Source organism: Brienomyrus brachyistius, chromosome 10 (assembly GCF_023856365.1).
Source record: "Brienomyrus brachyistius isolate T26 chromosome 10, BBRACH_0.4, whole genome shotgun sequence".
NCBI lineage: Eukaryota > Metazoa > Chordata > Actinopteri > Osteoglossiformes > Mormyridae > Brienomyrus > Brienomyrus brachyistius.
The window spans coordinates 13044327-13069915 of record NC_064542.1 but is presented as its reverse complement, the minus strand read 5'-3'; the positions used below and the strand labels follow the sequence as shown (position 1 = coordinate 13069915).

Here is a 25589-nt window from a genome sequence, read left to right as displayed (position 1 = left end):
AATCTTCTTACCTGCGGTGGGAGCAGGACCCATCTGCGGACAGAAGGGCACAGCTGGATCCAACGGGATTTCATCTGGGGGGTGGGGGGGAGAGGACAGGGTGGAGGTACAGGGGGTGTAAAATCCCAGCGTTGATGTGGTAGGACAAAAAAAAAAAACAAAGCCATAAATAGTTCTGTGAAGTGAAGCGATCGGGGGGGGGGGGGAACGAGGACGCGGTTCTGGTGGAAACGAGAGGGAAGCCATGGGAACTGGAGCCGGATCATCGAGCAGCTCGGACGGCGGCGTTTGCGAGGCCGTTAGTGCCGAGCTGTTGGACCGCGAAGGCGAGCAGCCGCTCTGTACGTAGGTCTCACGCACACAAGCGTGTGTGTGTGTGCGACGCCGGGGGCCAGCTGGGCAGCCTGAAGTGTAAATGGAGCTCAGTGGGGTGGGGGTGACCATCTCTGCACTGTTGAGCGCACTCTGCTGGGTGCAGAAGGGATCCTGCGAGCTTGTTACACCACTTGCAGGCATGTGAGGCCAAGGCTGCGGTGTCAATATAAAAGTACCTGACTGGGTGTGGAGGCAAAGAAGAGGATATCAGTGTCTGTTAAGGTCTAATTGGCTTTTGCTGTCTAAATGTGTGTCATGCTACTATGAACCTGCAATTTCCTTCTGGATTAATGACGTGTCTGCTTGCCTGTCTGTCTAAAAACAAGTAAAAAGTAGTAGACTACTTTCTGTTGGACCTCTGAGTGTGGCTCACTGTATTAATATACAGGGTATGTTTTGGGTGTTGGAGCATGAGAAAAATGATCTCATGTTTTCTAAGGAGACGCCCCCCCCCCCCACTCCATTCTGCATTGCGGGTCACGCATATAGACATACCAATCTGACATACATAAACTACAACAAAGACACATAAGCAGTCACTTTAAAACGGTTGCTTTATTAATTTTTTATTATTTTTTTTTGCAAAACAGGAAAATTCTGTTCTCAATGTCAACATTTATAAAAGAAAAAATTTCTTACCCCTTACAGCGTTTGGCTGACACATGTTTGGATATATTAAGTACCTTTGCGTCATGAAAACCTGAAAGCACTAAAGTGAATTGTTGGATAGTGTAATAGTCACGTTCGACACAGTGAGCTGAAACACACCCAGGAGAGCGAGTGTGAAGACAAACTCAGCTCTAAACAGAGAAGTCTACTGCTTTTCCAAAACACCTAAGACACAGAAGGAAATTGCTTTTGGGGCCTGCTTCTTCATCCCCGACACACGCGCGCGCATCCCGCTTCTTCATCCCCGACACACGCGCGCGCATCCCGCTTCTTCATCCCCGACACACGCGCGCGCATCGCGCTTCTTCATCCCCGACACACACGCGCGCGCGTCCCGCTTCTTCATCCCCGACATACACGCGCGCGACTCCCGCTTCTTCATCCCCGACACACGCGCGCGCGTCCCGCTTCTTCATCCCCGACACACATGCGCGCGCGTCCCGCTTCTTCATCCCCGACACACACGCGCGCGCGTCCCGCTTCTTCATCCCCGACATACACGCGCGCGACTCCCGCTTCTTCATCCCCGACATACACGCGCGCGACTCCCGCTTCTTCATCCCCGACATACACGCGCGCGCCTCCCGCTTCTTCATCCCCGACACACGCGTGTCCTGTCTTCACTGGACTCTAGGAAATGGTGGACTCTGCTTGCGGTCTATCCCCTCGAGGACGCAGTTCGCAATGGCAACACTAACAGAACATTTCATTCTGTCTCCCACTGAGGAAAATCCTAGGGTCTTTCGCCCTACTTCTCGAACAAGACTGGACAGTACAGGTGGACAGAAGATCCAGAGCATGGCTTGGAGATCGATAGGACTGAGCAGGGAAGTCATGTATGCCGTCAAGGAGGAAGAATGGCCAGAAAAACAGGCTGGAGCTTTAAAAGTGACAGCAAGGAGTAGACATTGATATTATTACACAGACGACAATGGCTGCATCTGTTACACCTTACTAACTTCACCCCTTATTCCCCCCCTATACCATCTGGAAACCCTGCGGTAATGCTGGTGATCCACACTAAAGGGACAAACATTTCCACAGATTTGGTCAGAAGGGGGTTTGTCAAACTTTGGGGAAGAGAACCATCCCATGCCACTGAGGACATATGTATGGTGGACCTGGTTTGGTGACCTTAGAGAACCCGTAGCACATTAGGAAGACCAACAAGCTTAAACTGATTCAACCCAGGCCAGACTGACTATCCAACAGCACTGCTCTTACTGGCTACAGTTGCTATGGCGGCAGGTTGGATAAACGAAGGCTTGCATTGGGCACCGCATACTGGGAAGCTAATGCACACAGGAAGCCTTAGATCACCTGAGCAGCCATTAGGGAATGGCTAAAAAGAATGCTGTTACTAAAAGGAATTTTGGAAGTTTGTTCTCAGATGAAACACAGACATCCTCATAGTTGTGGCAGACAAGCTTGTTTTTCATACCCTGGCCTGCAGGGGGCACTGGTACGTGGAGCACCGGGTCCCCTGCTGCTGTGATTCGATACATCCGATATGGGTGCAGAGACACAATGCCAACATGCGTAGCCCAAGAAAAGGCTTCGGGGGGGGGGGGGGGGTCCTGTGTGGGTGTGTATTTACAAAATGGGGGCTGGGATGGTCGTCAGCTGGGGATGAGATATGAGAACAAGTCTATAGTAAGTTTTTCGGAGAGCAGTCCAGAGCAGGAAGTCAACAGTGAAATAGAAGTTTTAAAGGAGTACTGATCATTCCACAGCCCTCACTGGGGTGGACATCACATTGGGATACCCCTGATTGATTCCAGGGTGGCGTGATGTCATGGTAGAAGACCTCATTGTTTATTCGGACGGAGCTGGGCATGGGGGTGTGGCTCAGTTGATGGACTGTTGAATATCCAATGGGAGCAGGGATTGTGGGCGGGGATTAGGGATGTCCAAGCAGGATGGCGAGCACAGCCAAGATGCTGGCCGCCGGGACGATCCCCCCCAGTGCTCTCAGGCTCCCCACACGACCTGGCACCACCAACCCTCCCTCGGTATCCGTGGCGACTTCAGGGGTCAACAGCTGTTCGTGGAAGGTGAGGTCATCCATAGCTAAGCTGTCAGCAAGGTCTAAGAGGTGAAGAAAAGGGAGAAGGGGGAAAGTGAAAAGGAGAGAGAGATATGAAGGTAAAGCTCACTGGCGTGAAACGAGCAGCCCTATGCAGGTGTTACAGATGTTCTTTGTAAGGAGTGCATTCCTTCAGGAGAATAAGGGGTAGCATCAAAAACTAGGAAAAGACACCTGGACCGAACCCATAATCCATCTCTGTGACGCAGATGTTAGGTGCTTTGTGTGCATGTATATGTGGGGTCAGGGCAGCTCCACCCCCCACCCCCAAGCAGGGTGGTCAGACAGCGTGAGACTACACAGTCCCAGTTTTTCTGTGACACAACACGGCCTGAGTATTTAAGAAAATCCTGGCCCATGGCCCCGTGGCCCCACCCTGGAGAATCCACAGTCTGGGCCGCAGGACCTGGCTTCTTTCCGGAACATTCTTTTGCACGGTCATCTGCTCTCCGTCTGTGTACCATTTTCCTCTGCCCATCATCCCCTGAGCACTGCGGGGGGGGGGGGGGGTCAGTGAGGTGGAGAGGAGGTTGTAGCTGACAGTGTCCATGGGTCACTATATAAATGAAGCAAGTTGTATACTGCTCACCCCCCCCCCCAAACCAGCCTGCTACACCAGCCATACCTAAAGGGGACTCTCCAGGCAGATATAAGTACAGAAACCCCCCAGTAGAAGAAACTCACAGACATACATACACTCACAGGCAAACTCACAGGCATACATACACTCACAGGCAAACTCACAGGCATACATACACTCACAGGCAAACTCACAGGCATACATACACTCACAGGCAAACTCACAGGCATACATACACTTACAGGCAAACTCACAGGCATACATACACTCACAGGCAAACTCACAGGCATACATACACTCACAGGCAAACTCACAGGCATACATACACTCACAGGCAAACTCACAGGCATACATACACTCACAGGCAAACTCACAGGCATACATACACTCACAGGCAAACTCACAGACATACATACACTCACAGGCAAACTCACAGGCATACATACACTCACAGGCAAACTCACAGGCATACATAGCCTAACTGCAGAACAGGCACTTTCATTCAAACCGATGAACAATTTTAGAAATCGCTCGTCTGCTACATTTGGATACATTTTGTGTTCTGTCTCACGACTCGAAGCTGCCGCTTCATCCCGGATTGGGCACAATGCGACACGACGGCCCTCGCATTCACTGACAAGTTTGCTCTCCCTCCCACAATATGCAGGTTAAAAAGCACAGATCAGCCCTGATAGCCACAAAGGAAGATGAGACAAAGGAAGAAAGACGGGGACTGGAGCACATCCTGCAGAACGAGTTCATGAGGCTCAAAGAGGAGCAGAAAGCACGGGGAGCCACGGGCGACGGAGAGAAGTAGGTCAGGTGTTTGAGCAGGGGGGGGGGGGTTGTTAGGGTTGGGGGCACATATTCATTGAAACAGACATACATCACCGATGTAAGACTGCAGAGCATATACTTGGACACATACGACACATCTACATCCACAATGAACACGCAATCGTCCAACTACACACAGGACATAAACCATTTCAACATTTTTACTCTGTTTACTCTTGAAAACCTCAGATGTAAACGTGGGCAACACGTTGAAAAACATGACATCATTACCAAGAGTGGAAATGAAATTTTTAAAAGAATATAGGCTACCAGTCACAAAACTGAAAGAAAATGATTGTCACATTGAGAACGGTTGCTCACGCTCACCTTCATGTACACATATTTATCATCATGCATCCTAGTTATATGGAAATAATTGTTAAAGTATGCAATAGAAGCATGACATGTTAGGCCTACAAATCCACTTCATATCATATCATTCTTCAGTTTCAAACATGCTGAAATAAACACATCATCTGGCTAAAAATGTCTCTTTCCTTTTTCATCACCTGAAATGTGGCTGCTGCAGGGAATTGTGGGATGGCAGTATCTCTGTAAAGGACGGCGCAATCTATCTTATACTACAGGAGACAAGAAATTAAGCACTGAGGCACCTTTCCTTGGCATTTTTTAGAGGATTTGAATAGCTCTTGTCATGGCTGCCACTTAGACACTTCCAGGTCATTTCACTCAGTTAGGAACCTTCCTAAGAATGGAGTGCAGCCCATTTGCTGTAAACACGATGGGACCATAATGGGGTGGAGATGAACCTTCATGATTGGGCGATCAGGAGTAAAGGATGTGATGTCACCATGAAATTCACCCACACTGCTATAAGCACTGTGTCAATAACATTTCTAATGTTTATTTGACTCCTATAACTACATAGAAGTACATAACTACATACACCGATTTCATTTGGTAAGGTAGTCCTCCTATACTACAATGAACGTTTTATTATTGAATTATGATTGTTTTGTATTTTAACATTAAACACCTATATGTTCCATTGTTGACTGTAGAAATTATGCACATGTTCTGTGCTGGTCCTCCATATTGCCATCGTTCTGATGATTGAAAGTTTGCCGGGGACTTTTCCTGCGTGTTGCGTAAACTGTAAATGAAAAGCAGCAGTGGCTGTAAATGGATGGCAGGGTGGCTCTGTGCACACCGTCGAAGAGACGGCACCTCGTAGCAGCCAGGTTAAACACGAGTATCAGGTGTACGACACAGAACTCTAGGATCTGGAAGCTGTTTCTGGTGTAGATTGAAGTGGTTAGCCTGAAATGGAAAGTAACAATGTCAACACGTCAAGCAGGGAGGGGCTACAGTGTGGATGTTACAATCATCAACACATGGGGCCTACTGAAATGGGGCCTCCTGAAATGGGGCCTACTGAAACAACCTCCTTCAGACTCTTAGGCCTCCAGAGAGGAAATTAGGAGGCCAGTTATACACACACACACACACACACACACCTGTACTCATATCTTTATGGGGAACATCCATCCATTTCTATGGGCAAAACCCTGATCCCAGCAATGACAATATTAACCCCTGCCCGGCCCTAATGTTAACCATAAGTACACAAACGAAAGAATTTTGGCATTTTTAGCTTTTTGATTGCAATTACAGATATTAATAGAATTGAATTTCCCCTTGTGGGGGCTGAAATGGTGGTCCCCCACAATCTTAAAATGTTTTTATCACGTTTGGTGCCCACAATTTAATATACACATGAGCACAGACACATACACACACACACACACACACACACACACACACACACACACACGGGTGGGGCAGGCCTCAGCCAAGGGACCGAATGCTTGAGCTGATTTCTGGGTCATGACGTCCGCACACTTTCACGGTGAGCAGCAGACTGGCCAGATGGGGGAACAGGGGAAGGGAAAGCTGATCGAGATTAAAAACCATCTTTCTCAGTGCACGTCTTCATCCTCGTCATGCCATAACGCAATCAGGTTCAGAGCTGATGGGAGTGTGGGGGGGGGGGGGGGGGCACTCCAGAAGTGATTTACAGGTACATTAGAACCAGGTTCTTAGAAGACGACTGCAGTTTCATTTACTTCGTACAGCCCGGGGGGGGGGGGGGGGGTTCATTTAAATAGGAAAAAAAACATCATCGGTCTCCCTAAACCAAGTGAGCAGAGATGCAAGCCAGTGTGTGGGACATGCAACCTTTGAAGGCCGCGAGAAAACTTCTCGCCCAAAACGATGCTAAAATTAAGAATGCCTGAAGAAAACAAAAGAAAGGAAAAGGAAAAAGAAAAGATTTACAAACTCGTCTAGAGTCTGGAGCAATGTCCTCTGATGGAGCCACCGGGGGCTGCACCTTTGAGTAGGGGGCGGTCTTAAAAAAACAGAAAACAAAGACAGCAGAAGGTGGCTTTTCATTTCTGAGCTCAGAAAGAGCAAAGGAAGAGTGAGCAGAATGAAAGGAGCAGGCAAAGGTAAGAGGCATCTGTGAGCATGTGGGGGCGGGGGGGCCGAGGCAGGTGAGAGCATGGGGGTGCGAGCACAGGGGGGTGGGCTGCAAGGCGGGCTGGGGTATGAGGCAGCTGAGAGCGTGGGGGCGCGAGCACAGGGGGGTGGGCTGCAAGGCGGGCTGGGGTATGAGGCAGCTGAGAGCGTGGGGGTGCGAGCACAGGGGGGTGGGCTGCAAGGCGGGCTGGGGTATGAGGCAGGTGAGAGCGTGGGGGTGCGGACACAGGGGGGTGGGCTGCAAGGCGGGCTGGGGTAACAGATAATGAGACGGACTCCTGTCTCAAAGACGACCCGCTAATAATAGAACCTTGCAGCCCTTAGTGATTAATGGGACCAACACGGACCTTCTTGACGCCCTGTGGATGGGGTCTTCCTGGTTCATACCTCACCCACCCCCCGCTATCCCTTTACAGACATTACACCCCGAAGGACGCCTACAGCGATGCCATATCGCATTACGGGAAGAAAGGTCAAGCAGCGAGCCACTGATTGGTTAAGGCGGGCTAGGGTCTCTGTTGGGGCGTAGTCGCCAGGAGAGCTCGTCGTCTTGGATTATTCAGACAGACGGGCAGATACCAGGTGACACCTGCATGAATGGGGACCTCGTGGCGTGTGACTGTTTGGTGCCCCCTGGAGGTCAATGAGTGTAATTCAATTCAATTCAATTCATGTTTACATAGCAGCTTCCATAATAAAGCTACCCCAAGACGCTCGATAAGAGTATGTGGTGATCCAGTATTATTACTACGTCATTTATACAGAGTACAGATCATTCGTATGCCTTGATGTGTATTGAGCGTGCATGTTGTACCATAAGGGTTTGAGCTCAGGATGCTAAATGCCAGACACCTGTTCTTAACCTCTGCCCAGATAAATGATCACACGTGTCACCAGCCTCACTTCCTTTTAACTATAACAGACTGTCATAATCTTTTAATACCTTAGACTATGGGTCATAAATGACGGACCTGAAACATTTCACACGTGCCGGTGTACAGGAGCTCTCCATGCTAGACGTGCCGGAGTTCCGGGGGGCGGAGCTTTCTTACCACGGAGTGACATGTGATCCGGCACATTGTGTCATGTGATCCGGCACATTGTGTCTAGACAGAAGGAGCTACAAAACAAAATGGAAAAGGCCACATAGGTACAGCCCCAGAATATAGAAAGAACTCTAACGAAAAGAGTCACTGAAAGGTCAGTAAGACACATTTACTCTGCCCAGTAACACATGTGTGTATGTGTGGGGTGGGGGGTGGGGGGGGTGGCCTTTTATTCTCTCTGTCACATACACACATATTCAGATGGAGCCTCTTTTGAAGGCCTCAGACAGATCAATGGAGACAACTGTAACTTCCAGTCTCCAAACACAGGTGCTTCTCTTGAATGAGGAGAAACGTTTCAAGTTACCTTTGTACCAGCTGGGGGGTGGGTGGGGGGTGGGATTCAAATTCTGAGGCTTGCGAGACTGGGTGCTGTTTCCAGTGACTCCTATTCAGGACATTAATCCAAACGGGCGTCCCGACAACAGATTAACAGACCAAAAACAGCGTGACACCCCACAGGAGGTCAGAGGTCATGACCACACTGCTTCCCTCCCCAGACAACTGACAGCTAAAAGGATATGTGGGTAGGCCATGCAGACGGGGTCGGGGGGGGGGGGGTACACACTGCCAACACAGGTCATGCCATGCTTGGATGGCAGCGATTTCTCCCTCAGGTCTGCAGGTGGCATAGTGGCTAAGGACCCTTGTTCAGGAAAAGCCTGTATACTCCAATGTCCATCATTCAGTTTAAGGAGAGAGACCAAGTGGACAACAAGTAAGGGTGAATTGGTTCTAGGGCAGGAAATTTCATGTATGGTCCATGTATGTTTGGCTGCTAATAGTTTTGTTGGTCCATGTTTCTGGTTAAATATTTTTGTGTATAATTATTTGTGTATGTGTGTGTGCAGGGCTAGTCTTACATCCCGGCAGTGATAGACAGCAACTTCAAATAGCTGCATTCATTGCCTCAGGGAGAAAAAAAGGAAATGGTGAGAGAGTGAGAGAGATGACTGTTCTCTGGGAATTGGTCTGGGCGGCTCCTGTGGATCAAAGGTCAGAGAAAGCGACACTGGAGCTGAGTGACTAGTAGGTGTCCTCAGTAGAGGTCGACAGCCCAAGCACTGTTGGGCAGCACAGCCGGCCTGCTCCAAACTCCCCAGGCAAAGGAGGGACAGGAGAGGGGCCTGGCAGAAGCGGACTTCCTAGGGTCTAGTTTGTGACGATTCTGATGCAGTTAACTGCTCTACCACATGGCTGCTGTATAAGTGAGTCAGATAAGAAGCTTTTTCTGGAGCCAGACAGAGTATGTCTGAGCTGGACAAGGGCCCCCCGGTGGCTGAAACTGGCACTGATCCACTAAAGGAAAGGAGGACTGATCAGCCCCGGTATCTTAGTCGGCATGTGTGAGGTATCGGGAGCCCGGCAGTAATAGCAAAGCCATACCTCAGATCAGTGTTTAAGTTCTCCTGCATGGGAACTCGTGATGTGGGCGGGGGGGGGGGGGGGGGGGCAGGTTAGCCCAGCCTCAGCCGATTCCTGAGTCTGCGGCTGCGGAGTAAAATGACTCATAGAGCTGACAACATAACCAGCCTCGAGGTGAATGTTAAGCGAAAAACACAAAACAAAAACAAAGATAAATATAAAAAGTAAATGTAACTCGACACCGATCTGGCCGACTCAGAGCTGAAGGTGGTGTTTGAAGAAAGCCCAAGGAGCCCACCCGCACGCGTGGGGGGCCCGGGCAGCCCGTCAACAAGCCGACAGCCCCCCAGCGCCTGTCCGGCCCTGTCAGCGAGTGAGCCAGCCGGCACTCAGAGTCTCTGTGAGCTCCCAGCTGAGAGCCACTTCCAGATACACTCCCGCCAGGAGTCTGTTATTGGAAATTCTCTGGATGTTTAACTGAAGGGGAAAAAAACACACAGTCCCACTGGAACAAATGGACTTTAGGACATGGACAGTGCAGCCCCCTGCGCCCTGTGTGGTGCAAATAAGAATGACAGCAACCAGATGCGGTCAGCTTGGTCCCTTGGCTTCACCCCTTTGTGGTCAATTTAGGGCAGTAGGGTTGGTTTAACGGAGTGTGCTGTGAAGCAAAAGACCAGGCTTCTAATCAGGTGGGGGATCGAACCCAGGGTGGGGCGGTGAAGTAAGCAGGGCTTCAGCTTCAATAGCCACTGGTAAACGCAACCAGTTAGCGATCTGTTCTTCGGTACATTCACCCCCCCCCCAGCCTCTGAGACACGGGGACACCAGCCCTGCTCGTGTTCAGTGCCGAAGAGGATTTGAATTCAAAACAAAATGGGGGACTGTTTAGTTTAAAAAATACCACTCCCGCTGAATGGCGACCCTTGCTGACAAGGGGAAGCTGCCTGATGGAGACGCCCCCCCCCCCCCCCCCCCCCCACTCCGGCGGCTTATCCCGGCTCCTCGCGCTGGTTTTCCCGGCACAGTCGGCAAAAAGGCAGCTTTTAATTAATTGCAGGAAAATATCCATCTCAACACATTTTCATTACTGAATGAGAAACAGGGACCCTTATGCCCAAATACTTTTTGACAAACTTTCATCCTCGACCCTGCTATATTTTAGAAAATAAATGGACAAAAGAGCACGTATGCGAGTATACACAGAGGTTATTCATAATGGTCTGCTTGCCAACAGAGCACTAGGAAAGGGTTAATCTCAGGAGAGACCCGAGTCTGATTCTTAAAAAAATACACCCACTTACATGAATTTCCCATTTTGCTCATTTAATAGTGTAGCATGAATACTGATCTATTCTAAAGAAAATCCCTCATTTATCAATCCCTCATCCATCAACCACTTATCCAGTACAGGGACAAAGGGAGACTAGTCCAGGCATCTTAGGGCAAAAGGCAGGGCAACGTCTTGAATGAGATACCAGACCGTTGAAGGACACATACAAGCGCTGATACACACCACAGGCAATTTAGAAACACAAACTGAAGTAACAGCATGTGTTCGGACTGCAGGAGGAAGCCAGAGCACTCAGAGCAGACCTGTGTAACATGGGAGGGGCTTGTAAACTCCACACACAGAGCTACGGGTGGGATTCCTACCTCAAACAAGGTGCTGCTACACTGTCTCCATCCATCCGAATAAGTGAAATAAACGAAGACTTGAAACCAACTCTGACAACAGACAGAAACCTTAAGAAGATACCAGGGATGGCCATGCATCACTCACTCAAATGACCTTTGACCTTTAACCTCTTGGAAGAGCCCAAGTCCCTGGGAACGAGCAGCAGAGCTGTGATGTCTGCGATCTTCTCAGGAATGTCTGTGGGGAGGGAGCGTATTGACCTGGCAGAGGGCAACGCTGTGGCGAAAATCGACAGACGGCCACACAGTCATCGGCCACAGCATCTGGCCTGCGATCCGGCAGCTGACTCGAGGGGGGAGGGGTCCATGCTGTGCCTATATCCTGTCAGCACCTACTGCCACGCCCGAATCCTCAAGTTTCTGGATGCTCTCTCTCGGGTTTGTGAACCCCAGGATCTGCAGCACGCCAGGGAATTGGTGCAGGCAACTTACTGCTAGCACAGTAATAAAGAGCCACTGTGTCCAGCTGAGGTCTGACACCAAGAAGAGGCATCTTCATTAAAGCCTCCAGCACAAACATCCAAGGTAGCTACATGGACCTCTGATGACATGCTCCTCCATCACCATGCATGTCCTGTAATGCTCTCTCTCTCTCGGTCTGCTCACCAAGAAATGTCAGTGGCAGGAATGCGCGACCCAAAGTCTACAATAGCTTGTTAGGATGAAGACATTTCCTGTAACATGGAGGGTCTGTATTTTCGGCATTTTAAGAGTGATCAGGCTGAAACGAGATGCTACTGTGCTGTTTGGGGCGGGGGGGGGGGGGGGGGGGGGGGGGGCGGCTAGGTTGACCTGCAAAAATGTGAAGCTTTCACATGTGACAGCGATTTCACCTGCGAAAATGCGCAGGCGGGTCTGGAGTGGCGGGGGCCCCATCCCCGAGACTTCGCCGCACTCGTCCTCGTCGTCGCAGTCGCCGCTTTCCGACATCCCCCCGTCATCCTCTCTGCCGCGCGTGTCCCCTCCCTGCTCTGCATCGCCACCTGCTGGCTGCCACCGCCAACGTCTCACGGGCACAGTCACCTGCCGCAGTAGCTGAGAGAAATGGAGGACAAATACTGTTATAATCTCATTTATTCCTACCACTGGGTCTGTGCATTCCCCGCAGCATCATTTACAAACACAACTATGAAAAGCCTATTCATTATGTAACATCATATTAGCTACCTGGGTGGTTGTTTGCTTCTGCATGTCCCCAGAATACAAAAGAAACTGCAGTGCAGGCACTGTGAACCCCAGCGGTTACCCTGGAGACAGGCCTCCTCAGAACGTACTGTGTGATGCTGGTGATGCTGAGATTAAAGTCGGCAGAGTCGCCAGCCCCCTGCAACATCTCCTTAAAGCTCAGTGCTACAGAAAGGCTGCATGCAGTAAGGATGATAGTGAAAAGCTCACTGGGAACATACCAAACTGCCAAGCACCGGCAAACAAACGGGAAAATGTTTGGATAAATACAGAGTAAGTGATCTGGTGTTGAGAACCACAACAGTGCATTTACATGCACTTAACAGACACTTTCATCCAACGCAACGTACATTTTTCAGAGACAGCAGAGTAAAACAGTGCCTGGAATGACTGGAGGCCAAGGGCCCAACAGCGAGATCGCGCTGCCAACTCTAGGATTTGAACTGACGACCATCCGATCACAGGCTCAGCATTGTAATACACTGAACTGCACACTGCCCCTTATGGAAAATACAAAGAATAACATGTCAAGACAACAGATTCTGTGAGTGTTCTACATTACCTTATCGTAAAAGCAGGGACCATCGTGGTCAGGCGTCCAGCATCGAGCCTAAAGACCACGAAATCTTTGCTCAAACCTGGCTTTGCATAAACACAGACAGGGTGGAGGGACAGAGGACCGGCCCTTAGGAACTGCACCGGCGAGACCGTAACCCCCCGAGCTCTGCAATTATCAGACCACTTCAGAAGAGTGACCCCCAAACTGGGGGCCCGCCAGTCTCCACACTGGGAAACGGGTGGAGCGGAACTGAACAGCAGCCAGTGGATTCAGACTTGCCTTTAATTTGCTGCAATGTGCAGCTCGGGAAGGAAGATGGAGCAAAATCGGACTGGCTGGGCATCTAGGAAGGAAACCAGACTCTGCAAATGTACAGTGTCGTCAAAGGAAATGTATAACACTGTTTATCTGTGTATTTGCTAAGAAAAACAGAATTGCAAATTAGACCGTATGCAAATGAATAGCAACAATAAAAACTAACAAAACATCAAAAAGTTACTGATATCTCGTTGGACGGCTAGACAAACACCGCTTCTGTTCCCAAGCCTCTCCTCAGGGGCACCCCAGCCGTTCCATGTATTTATTAAATTTCACCACCAGCTCACGTAATCTACTAATTAAATTTGTTAAAAATGTCAATGAGGTATAGATCAACCATATGAGGTGTGCTAGAGGTTTTGAAATGGTTAAGCTGATACATTTTGACGGACTTAATGTCGTAATTTTACACCAACATGAAAATCATTTAAACATTATTTTCTTCGAATGCATAAAACCTGTCCAACATGGCAAGACTCATCTGTTTCCATCGTAAAAAACTATATATGCTGTTTCTAAATAACATATTCGCGGGAAAAAATGCATTTTGATCACAGTGTCCGTCAGAATTCACCATGGTGTTAAGTCCTGCTATATATTTATCAACAAAAAACAGGATGGTGACCCGAGTGCAACTGCTGCTGGGTGATTTACAGGCACCGAATAGGACACCTATAACAGGGGTTATAAAAAACTCCAGTCTGCCAGGTACAATCCTGCCCAGACTCAGCTCCTTTCATCTTTCCACACCCCCTGTTTTGCCCCCCCCCCAATCTATGCTTGGTGTGTGCTGTCATTCCTTCGACTGTTCGGTTGTTTGTTGAGGGGAGAGGAAATTGAGTTCAGATGGTGTCCCGAAAAAAAAAGAAACGAAACCCAAACTTCACAAGCGAGAATAAAGAGATGGGAGGGCACACTAATCTGGCGTATTTGCTGGTCTTCGGAGTGTCTGAAAACTGGCCCCATATTAATATCTGAGCTAATGCACACATCTGGTCGCCATTTTGGGAAAGTGCTTATTTGGTGCAGTCATGGAAACAAACAGATTGGCATCATAAAGTAACGTTCTGCGGGACTGTTCGGCCACAGAGACGACCATGAGTCCCGTCAGGCTAAAGGTGGGGGAGCGGCAAGAGTATCATTAAAAGTGAGTCTTAAATGGCGCCCCCTAGTGAGCTGAAGCTGCCTCTAACTTCGGGCTTTGGGATGAACCATTGGAAGCGATCGTTTTATAAAAAGGGGTGAAGCAGGTGATGTCGTGCCAGGAGCCCTTCGTGTTTTTAATTGCCTGGCAACGAGCACAAGATGCCGGGAAGGAGGTGGGGGGGGGGGCACTTGTAAACAAAGGCTGAGAGTGGTTGTAAACATCACCGCGGAGAAAAAGCGAGGGAGAAGTCAGCCGCCCTATCACACTGGCCCATAAAGGCGCCCCCTGCTGTCTTGTGTTGAAGGTCATCAGAATCCAAAGGCCTCAGCCAGTGTTGCACAGGCAACATCCCATAACACCGGAGTTTTTGCCCTGCTTGTCCATGCCTCCCCCGTTGCTTGGATTCCCCTGACCTGCTTCCTTCTCCCAGCTTTGCGAAATCCTCTTTGGGGAGGTCTGACGGAGTTTCTGGCGGATTGTTTACATGAGGCTTTGCCTGCCGACCTAGCAGAGCGTCAGTATCTGTGTGTGTGTGTTAGCGTACATGTGAATGTCATGACCAAGCATGTCTCTGTGTGTCTGCATGTGTGTGTGCGAGAGATTGGGAACATGGCCGTCCGTGTGTCTGAGCATGTGTGTGTGGGTTTGAGCTCCAGGACTATACTGGTATCTGGTCCCCACAATGCATAATATACACCTACGCAGGCAAACACACACCGCGGGGGTGGGCCCGTGTCAGTGTGAGTTGCGCTAAGGCATGCGTGTCTCACAGGATACGCACACACAGGATCACTTCCTACCTTTAATCCCCAGCATTTCTGCAGCACAAAGCACAAGCAAATAAAGCTCCGCTACATAAACATGGCACCATGTGCCCGATCTTCTCTGTGTTTTTAATTTGAAATTTGAGTCTTTTCCTTCGTGACAGAAATCATGATTCCATCGAGGCTTAAATGAAACGCGATCAAAACACGAATCGCTTAAACGAAACACCCAGAGATGGAGATCGCGGGTCCGTGGCGGAAACGCCGCAGCTGTGCATGGCGATGGTCAGACGCAAGAGTAAACACGGGGGAGGGAGCGGTTTGCTGGAAGCGGTGAACTACTTTGGCTTTAATCACATCCGAATCTGAAACACACCCACTGAACGGGCCGTTTCTCTGGTTTACGTCTCTGCCAGCTGGGGCACAGACCTGAGGGTCCACCTTGATCGTCTGCTCATTCTGTGGCTGACTGCTTTCACGCAGACTCTAAAAGCTGCTTATATAATAGGTCATGGGGTGTCACTGCTGCCAGCTCGTTATCGCCCCCTAGTGGACAGAGCATCCCATCCTGGGTGTTCCCCTACCTTTTCCCCTGTGCTGTTTCGAACAGGCGCCAGGCAACCCTGTTCTGGATAAGCAGTTGGAAGATGAAAGGCAGGATGGATAACTATATCAGTAACATTATTATTTACATTAATTTATTATCAAATTTATATGTTTTTACATAGCTTGCATTTTTACACGCCGCAGATTTGTTCATGCACACATTGTGCTACAGCAAGTCCTCGATTCTGGACTGTTCTGCGAATCCTCTGTGTTTGTATATAACTGCAAGTCTGAGGAGGAGCTTGGCCACAGCGAGCGGAAAGCCCCCTTTAAAGGTAAACCCCCAGAACGACAGTCAGGGACCCAAACGGGCTAATAAAACGAGGGTCACATGACCCTCACAGGAAGACAGGTCTACGAGCTAGAAGAGACTGTAAACAGGAAATATTGACCTCTGACCTCTTTCAGGAGATTTCCTATTGGCCGGACTGTGTGATGTGAACAACGGTGCCCCCACCCCAGTCATGCAAGGATGGCAGCCATGGGGGAGGGGGGTGTCTGACCCTCATGCCACTCTCATCATCTTCTACAATATTCTTAACCATCTGCCCAGGCCTGAAGGTCCTGTCAGCCAGCATGAGGAAGAGTGAAAATACTAACCAGAAACAGGAAGCGGAAAGATCACAGGAGGACAGAAAAATGAGTTTTATTACAGCTCATTTGTTTTTGTTATCGGAACACGCGCCGCCACGCAATTGGTGCTCAGACATTTATCACCGAGCCCCTTCCCACAACGAGGAACAATCCATCACACCTCCGTCAGGGCGACTGCAGCCACGTATCGCACACAGACGTGTACGGTGGGCACGGAGCGGGGGGCTGCCAGGGTGCCGGCGCGTGCTGGAATGTACGGGGAAGAGTCCGCACATCTGCTTTACTTTTCAACCTGAATTCCTTTCCCACCTGCAGAACTTTCCCAAGTCCTGGATTTAATTAGGACAGGAAGCTGTGGGGGATTGTTGGGAGGGGTCCTGTGGGGGTTTGTGGTGGGGAGGGGGAACTGGTACTGGGTTCTGTCATACACAGTTAAACACAGACGTGGGGGGGTGGGGGGGGGTGGCAACAAACTCAGTTACATGAGCCCCCCTGCCTTTCTCCTCTCTGCTTATCCATCTCTCTCCTGGTCTCTGTATATAAACCCATGGCTGTAACAGCCTCTATCCACAGGTGTGAGGAAAAATTCCGATGGGTCACTAACAGACTCGCTTTCACAGCTTGAAGCGACCAGGCACAATGACATTCCAGAGAACACAAACATTGGCACTGACCCTAAGAAGAACCGTCCAAACTAATCAGCCGGCGATCCAAGGTTCCAAATCAATGACCAAGGTTCCAAATCACCCCTCAAGCTTCCAAATCACTGCCCTTAGTTCAAAGTCACAACGGTTCGCTTGAGATAACTGAATGTAACAACAAATGCAAGCGACCACTGAGGGGACAATCATGCACAAAACGATATCCAGGCTGACAGCCTGGTCATTTGGCGAGTGGCGTGACAATCCTGTGAATGAACACGGGGGGGGCAAAGAGCCCAGACGCCCTGTAAAAACAGAAAACGAGGTCTCAAAAAAACTACTATTTGCTTTTATGTTGCATCTGTCGCAAACGATGCAAGTGTATATTTTAAACAAACAAATGCAGGAATATGAACAAGTTAGAGAGGACATGACAGCAGTCTTATTTTACACCAGATGCTTCATCTATATGAATCTTCCTCACTTGTATCGGTAGCCAGGTCTTTTTAAAAGACTGCAACTGTTTATTGTCACTTCTCCCGTTCCCATCGCAGACGAACTCGCCGTTAAAATAAACAGACTCAGCAGCTGGCTGGGTGGGCAAAAAAACTGGAAGATTCCCAAGTCCTACCCTGTGACCCTGCAGGGGAGGTGTAGACCACCCTCAGGTGAGCGAGGCAACAACATTACTGTGGAAGCCGCAGCCCCCATGGTGATGATAAAAGACTGCAACAGGGCCGCTGGCTAAGGCACTGAGCGCTGTGCTCCTCGCTGGCGTGTACCTGTCATAGAGTCACTGAACTGCTTTATTCAGCTGCCTGCATGAGCCGCTTCTGATTATCAGCGTCGTGGGACCGTGTGCACAGATGCCCCCCCCCCCGCCGCCACCCACTAACCTGGTTGATGTGCTTCAGTTTGTCGATGATCTGGCTGATCACTGGCTCAGGGGCCTTTTGCTTGGGTTCGGGGCTGTTCTGCTGGGCACGCTTCCCTCCCGAGCCAGATAGCCTGAGGCAGATGGAAGTGGACAAGCAGACAGACGGAGAAAGAGCCTGTCAGGAAGCAACCTGATCTTCACATCACTGGTGGGGATAACGACTCACCGTCATGACATCAGTACCCAGTTACTTCACTGGTCTTCTGTTAACTGCTAGGTGATAAATGCTGCTAAACTGCAGTTATATTGCCACCCAGTGGTGAAGTGAAGAATTTAAAGAAATCTCCGCGAAGAACCAAATCCTTTAGTAACTAAAAGATGTGTCCATGACACCTTTTCAATAAAAAAAATAAGCAGTACAGAAGTATCATTCGGCTTAGCCCGCGCCAAACCAACCCACTGGAATCCCTGATATCTGTCCTCTATGAGACTCCTGGCACGAAATCGATGAAATCTACCAGGCGCCAAACAGGAACAAACAAATCACTCAGCAGAGAGGTGGGGCACTTGGCATCCCTTTCGGGTATAGCTGGGGAACGATACATCAGTGGAGGGACATGGACACACACACACGCATACACACACACACACAGGTTTGTAATTATATCTTTGTGGGGATTCTCCATTCATTTCTATGGGGAAAACTCTAATCTCAACATGACAACCTTAACCCCTACCCAGCCCTAACCTTAACCATAACTAACCAAACAAAATATGAGACTTTTGTCATTTTTAAATTGCAGTCAAAGATTTTTTTATTAAATCTGGTCCCCAAAATGTAACGTATATCTGGACCACACACACACGTGCGTGCGCACGCACAAAGCAAACCCGCACACGCTGTCAAAATGACAGCAAGATCCCGGACAGAATAACAGATTTGTCCACTGGGAGATGGGATTAGCCTGGCGAGTGCAGGAAGTGAACATTAGGGGGCGGCATGCTGCGTGCATATTTGTGTGCGTGCCGCTCCGTCGTCACTGGGCTCCCAGACTCTGCAGGTGACTGACAACACAGGGTCCAGTCTGTGACGCCTTCAGCGCTCTCGTTTCAGCTAATTATTCTCAATTAAAATCTAATTAGTTCTGATGCACAGAGAGGAAGAGTCAGGCTGGTGAGATAGCAGTACTCACTAACTGTATCAGTACTTATACTGGCTGTGAATCAAAGTCAGATATATGATGCGTGGAGTCATACATTTAAATATCGTTCACGGTGGTCATAGTGCAAAGGAAAAATTAGTAATAAACATACAATAAATACTAAAACATATAAACATAATATAGACATGACATGCCCTGCGATGGGCTGGCCCCCCATCCTGGGTTGTTCCCTGCCTCGTGCCCATTGCTTCCGGGATAGGCTCCGGACCCCCCGCGACCCATTAGGATAAGCGGTTTGGAAAATGGATGGATGGATGGATAGACATGACATTTTAAAACATTATTACATTATTATTACATTATTACACAGCATTAAGACACAGACAGAGAGGTACAGTAAACATTAGTACAGCTCTCCCAGAGCACAGCATTATTCGCTACAGTACTGATACCTATACTTGCACTAACATAAGAAGTACTCTTATGGAAGTAAGCAGGACTCACTAACAGTATGAGTACTTTCACTAGCTGAGTACAACTTCCCTTGCACCCTGACAGTATCAATACTTAATTATCCCGTTTGTAAGCACATTCCCTCTGACCCACAGCAGCAGTGGTTTCACTATCAGTATTCACTGATATCACAGGGGGGCACTTACAGGAAGAGTACCAAGTCTATTTTGACTATACTGTCTTAACAAAAGCTGTATCTAGTCTATATACTGAGTATTACTTACTTTGATAGACACAGTAAGTACTTCTTATTGACTCTAGCACTGTATTTCCTTCTGTTGATTGTTCCACTCTTTTTAAAAGTGTAAAAATGTACTTTTTTACGGAGTTGCCAATACTTCCTGCGGCCGTATCCGCAGAGCGCCCGCTCCACACCCCAGCAGAGGTAATTATTCGCCATCGCGTCTCGCTACTCCATCAAGCGAGCTGCCTCTGCCAGTTATTTATTCGTCTTATTACTTTCACATCAGAACACCTTTCTAATGTTAATTATCGCAGTAATAGTGTGGTGACGCGCAATCAATCGAGCAGGGAGGTTAGAAATATTGATTAAACAAAAGTGACGGGGAAATAAATGAAATGTCCTTTCCCTGCTTTGTCCTTTCGAGGGCTGTCGGGGTTCGCTTCAACTCCGCCCGCTCTCCCATCTGCATATAGTACAGTACCGGCTGACTGTCACCCTTGCTCTACATCCACAGTAATTCTTAATTTCTTCACCAGCGTTAACCTACATCGACCAAGCATCACGTTCACGGTGTATAACGAGCCCCTGACAGAGACTGATCAGCCCCAGGTGAAATTACCGTGAATCTGGTTCATCAGACCACCACCCCCCCGGCCAAATCGGGCAGCGCCGCATCCCAGTGATCGCAGTCCGCTGCAGCTCCTTAATTTACTCTGCGTTGCAGATGTTGGCATTCATTTATTACCTGCCTGCCACTGAATCGCGTCGGACCCCGCTGCTTATATATAATTTATGCGTCGAACATTGAGGGCAACGTTTCAAGATACGCAGAGCTTCTGCTCATCTCCCAAATCGAAGGTGAGAACAGGTGGAGATGAGGTTTTTTTTCGCATGCATTTTATAATTAAATTGGAAAATGAATAAAATCCTAATCATCCCTCTTTCCCGCTCAGAGATGGGGCTGGAAATCGGTACCATTTTTTTACAGCACCAGGCGAACAGTTTTGGAGTCCCATGTGCTGTTTTTGACCCAGATTTGAGGCAGGAACCACTACAATAAAATGCTGGATGCCAGTGAGATGGACTGGAAAGGGGCGAGGATGGTACAGGGGATGAAACAGGGGGATCGAGACAGGCAGGAATGTAGGGGAGTTAGGCAGAAATGAAAACACATGCATAAGTGTATGGTAGGCAAAAACAGCATAAGTGCATTACCTTAGCAAACAGCTTTATCCCTAGCAGCTGAAAACGCTAGCAGTTTGCTGTAACCCATCACAAAACTGCATATATACTGAAATAGCTGAGCTGGGGTGGCCAGATTCAGGGTACAAGAGCAGTTTTTGCCACATCTCAGTAGTTGCTTTTGTTAAACACGCAGCCGTCTGCATGGGTAAAGATGAGCTGTGTGTGTAGATGTGGACAGGACACGTTACTGTAGGGCTTATAAGGATAAATCTCACCAAAATAAAGAAATAAACCACCAAAGGCTGATTCTGCTGATGTTTAGATACGCGCTATGAAAAGCAGAAGCTCCCTGCCGTTCGAACGAGTTAAACAGAAGAACTGAATGCAGCCTGGATCAGCGTGTCGGCAGAAGCACAGTCAGCTCTGCCCCTCTCCAGGCTACGGATGACATTGAGAGCTGTTCAGGGTGTGTGGGGGGGTCTCCTTCACTCTGCCCCGTCCACTTTTATTCTCTCCGTGGTTCCTAATTAACCTGTGCTGGTCCCACCCACCCCCAGGGAAGCAGTAAATCATTTCCATACTCTGTTTAACTTCACTTCACTACTGAGCCGCAGCATTGCTCAAGGAGGTGAAAACGAGCGATGTCCCCCCGGTGGCAGGTTGTGGTATTGCCTCAAGTCAATAATGTCCCAACCTGGAGATGACATCTGGACGTGTTCTGCCATACTCTTTAACATTTACCCATATAGAATCTTATGTTCTTTAAAAATCTGTTTTATACCTTCGGTCATGAATATTATAAACTGCTGTCAGCAGAAGGACTTACCTGGCTGTCATTTCTTGACCGTTCCAGCAGTGGGAGCCGTTGAGTGCCGGGGTCTCCTTGCTGCACAGTGTCTCCCCCAGGCTGCCATAGAAGGTCTTAAAGCCCTGCAGGCTGGCAATGAATTCCCTGTGATGGAGGGGTGAAGGAAAGGAAGAACAGGAGCGAGGGAGGTGCGGAGAAAAGAATAGAGAAAGGAAGGAGAAGAGCGAGGGAGGTGTGGAGGAAAGTGAAAAGGAAGGAAGAGGAAGAGCGAGGGAGGTGTGGAGAAAAGAAAAGCGAAAGGAAGGAGAAGAGCAAAGGAGGTGCGGAGAAAAGAAAAAAGTGAAAGAAAGAAGAAAAGCAAGGGAAGTGAGGAGAAAAGAAAAGTGAAAGGAGGAGGAAGAGCGAGGGAGGTACGGAGAAAAGAAAGGAGAGTTAAAGTCAGAAGAGGAAATGGAGGGAAGGTGCAAAAACAGGGGGCGGTGTATGGCTCAGTGGGTTAGAGTGCTGTACCTGTGACCGGAAGCTCGCTGGTTCAAATCCCAGGGTCAGTAGAGTGATTCTTACCATTGGGCCCTTAAGCAAGGCCCTTGACCCCCCAGTGCTCAGGGACCATCTGACCCTGCTTTCCCAAATGGACATCACCGTAGATAAAAGCATCCTATAAATCAGTGCAGGTATGTCTGCCATTTTATTATAGAAATAAGTTTTTGGAAATCTCATTTGCTGCTTTATATCATACCCAGAGGAGAGCAAAGCTTAGGGGTCAGAGTGCAGAATCAGTCATTTATCTGGCGGGTTCGGGGCCTTGATCAAGGGCCCAGTGGTGATGTGACTACTCTGCCAACCACAGGATACAAACCAGTGACCTTCCGATCACAAACCTGATTGGATATCCTGCTGAGTCACACACCATGGGGAGGAAAGCAAAAAAAAATGTAAAAAGCTCCAACTAAACAGACAATTTGTACTTTTTTTTCTGCATGGCACAGATATGATTTTCCTCGTGAGGCTCGTGTTGACTTGGCGCGCACAGAAACACAACCGGTGCCAGGGAATTCAGCCCGACTAGAGCAGCAAAGAGAGCGATGTGCCCACCTCCCAAGCCACCTGTCATGCCTACAAGGTCCGACGGGCAATGTGGCAAAATGTCACTGTCTCTGTTCTCCCTGGTAACGGAGCAACAGGAAACGTGCAATGCCTGGCAGGGTCCCATCTGCGTGTGTGGCCAAGTGCGTGATACTCGCCACGTAAACAATCACACGGAGCGAAGGCAGCGATCGATACCCCACAGCCGACACCGTGTGACATGGGCCATCACGCCGGGGTCTGATCTAGCAGGATCTGGAGAGAGCTCTCCTCTCTGAAAGCAAAGAACGTCGCCAAGGAACTCGTCATATATGACTCGGGCACTAGGAAGGGGGCCAGTGGATCATCGCTTCCGTAAACACGGAAGGTCTGTCCGGTGCCCACGGATACGGGGCATTAGCGGGCAGATGCACACCGGAGTGTAGGAGTCGCATTAAACAGCAGGCGAGCTTTTTATCCCCGGCTGGCCCGGGGCCGGCTCCCCATCCATCTGCCCCCTTGTTACCGCCCCCCCCCCCCCCCCCACGAACGCATGCAAAAGCGTCGGCCACGGGGGACAGACACAGCAGCTGTGGTCACACTTAAAGAGCTGACCTGTGCGATTGCTCGGGGTCACGCACACACACGCGGTCACACGAATCCCCCCCCACACGTTCGCAGCGATACTGTAATGCGCTCAGACGCGTCGACACCCGCTCGCCTCCGCAGCCTGTTAGCCTCCCCGCTGTTTCATTGTCACATTTCTAAGCGATGTGAGATTAAACGGCCCTTTCACAGGCAAAGCAGCTGTATTACACAGGCTACCCTGGGAGTTTTAGCGCCTTTCAGAGGGAAAACAAATAACGGTAATAGCAGGAGTATTACAAGGCCTTAGACCCACCCCTACTGTAACATGGCAACCCAGAGCCGTAACCCCCGAATCCCACAAGTCACATGGGTGTTGCATTAAGGGTGCCGGGGGGGGCGGGGAGTTGCTCTTCATTTCTGCTCTTTCTCTTAAGCAAATTGATGCTCCATCAAATGGTGTGCGATCCTCATCACCCCCCCTCCCTCCACCCCCATGCAAACCTGCGGCGGCCAGCCAGGGTCTCTTCCGGGTTAAAGGGCACGGGCTGCAGCGCGTGTCGGTCAGGAGTGGGGGGGCTGCGGTCAGCAGGGGTCGATGCTGAGCGAGACACACGGTGAGTGGTACGGGTGCACATGGCATTCACCTGCAGAGAGTGTGTGGGAGAGAAGCACTCTGACACACTGATAGCACAGCGTCACACACTTAAATCCATACTCTTTAACACACTGCAAAACGGAATCAGAGAGCAAATTTCCAAAACTCCAAAAAATTTTTTTTTTGTTGAAATCAGGTTTCCTCATCATATGTTTCAGTATCGGGAACCAAAACTCATTCAGTCCTCATGAAATCCAATGAAGAACTTCGTTAAATTTGCTCACAACATCCACAGAAATTTTCCCAAAAATGTGTCCCGTGGACTGAGCGAGTTTTGGAAACTTGCTCTTCAATTTGGTCATAAAACAAACCGCAAAATAAATCTCACTGAGAGACACAGCTGTACCCATCTTGTCACCCTTCTCCGCTCTCTCCCCTCTCCTGTCTGTTTTTTTTTTTAAGAGGGTGAGGATTCTCTACTGGAGACGAGAAGTCGCAGCGTACATCTAAATCAGCACCCGCCTCGTCTTTCTGCGTGACCCCCCCACCACCACCACCAACACAAACACGTAAATGAGCTGCAATTCGTCTTCCTTCAGACAGCTTGTATTGTTTTTCTCCAGGACGGCACAATAATAATAAAAATCTCTGTGTCTCAGATAATAGAAGCGAGACATTCTTTCAGGTGCAATAAAAATGCAAATGCCTGTTAATGTTTTGCTTGCGGTTTAAGGATGTGCCTGAGGTTTAATTTCCCCTGGGGGGTTTGGATTCGTGGTTTAATTCTAACTCCAAATGTTAGTAGCTAATTGTGGCCAGTGTCCCCCTAAGTGAGTATAGTGGGGAGCTGGGTGCTGAATACTGATGTGTAACAGAACTGGGATGGTATTCTTCATCATCTTCATCACAAACCGTTGCGCGCATCTGCAGCCACCCAGCCGTACTGCCTGACAGGCATCAGAGCCCTGTCTCATTCAGTACCAGCCTCCAGCAGAGCGTCAGTCCTTCCTGATACTAACCTGTGTCCAAAGGGTACGAGTCTGAGAGGAGAATCTGAGAAAAATCTAAGATGAGAGTCTAACAGGAGAGTCTGAGAAGGGAGTCTGACAGGAGAGTCTAACAGGAGAGTCTGAGAGGGGAGTCTGACAGGAGAGCCTAACAGGAGAGTCTGAGAGGGGAGTCTTAGAGGGGAGTCTTAGAGGGGAGTCTGATAGGAGAGTCTAACAGGAGAGTCTGACAGGAGAGTCTAAGAGGAGAGTCTAAGAGGAGAGACTGACAAGAGAGGACACACATTGCGGGTGGGGGGGGCCTTACAACTTTGTCACAGAGCCTTTGAAGAAGAGATACGATGCTAATCAACGTCCAACCTGCACACACACACACACACACACACACACACACACACACACACACACAGGGTACTGCACTGGGAGAGAGAGAGAGAGAAGCACAGGGAGTGTGACTCTGTTCACACTCGGACACACAAACAAACAGACAGACACACAGACACACACACGGGCTAACCATGCAACGTTAATAAATGATGTCCCAGGAATGTTCCGGAAAACTGGGAAGTGAA

The 25589-nt window shown here is 49.2% G+C and overlaps 1 protein-coding gene across 1 annotated transcript in view; it reads right to left on the bottom strand.

Annotated features, from left to right (window-relative positions):
- Positions 1 to 2609: 2609 nt before the first annotated feature.
- Positions 2610 to 25589, bottom strand: part of gpc3 (glypican 3) — a 55783-nt gene continuing 32803 nt past the window's right edge. The window contains 5 exon segments of the mRNA XM_049029789.1: positions 2610 to 3132; positions 12052 to 12253; positions 17929 to 18040; positions 21781 to 21906; positions 23917 to 24059. Coding sequence (XP_048885746.1) covers positions 2945 to 3132; positions 12052 to 12253; positions 17929 to 18040; positions 21781 to 21906; positions 23917 to 24059 — 771 coding nt within the window. The 3' untranslated portion in view covers positions 2610 to 2944.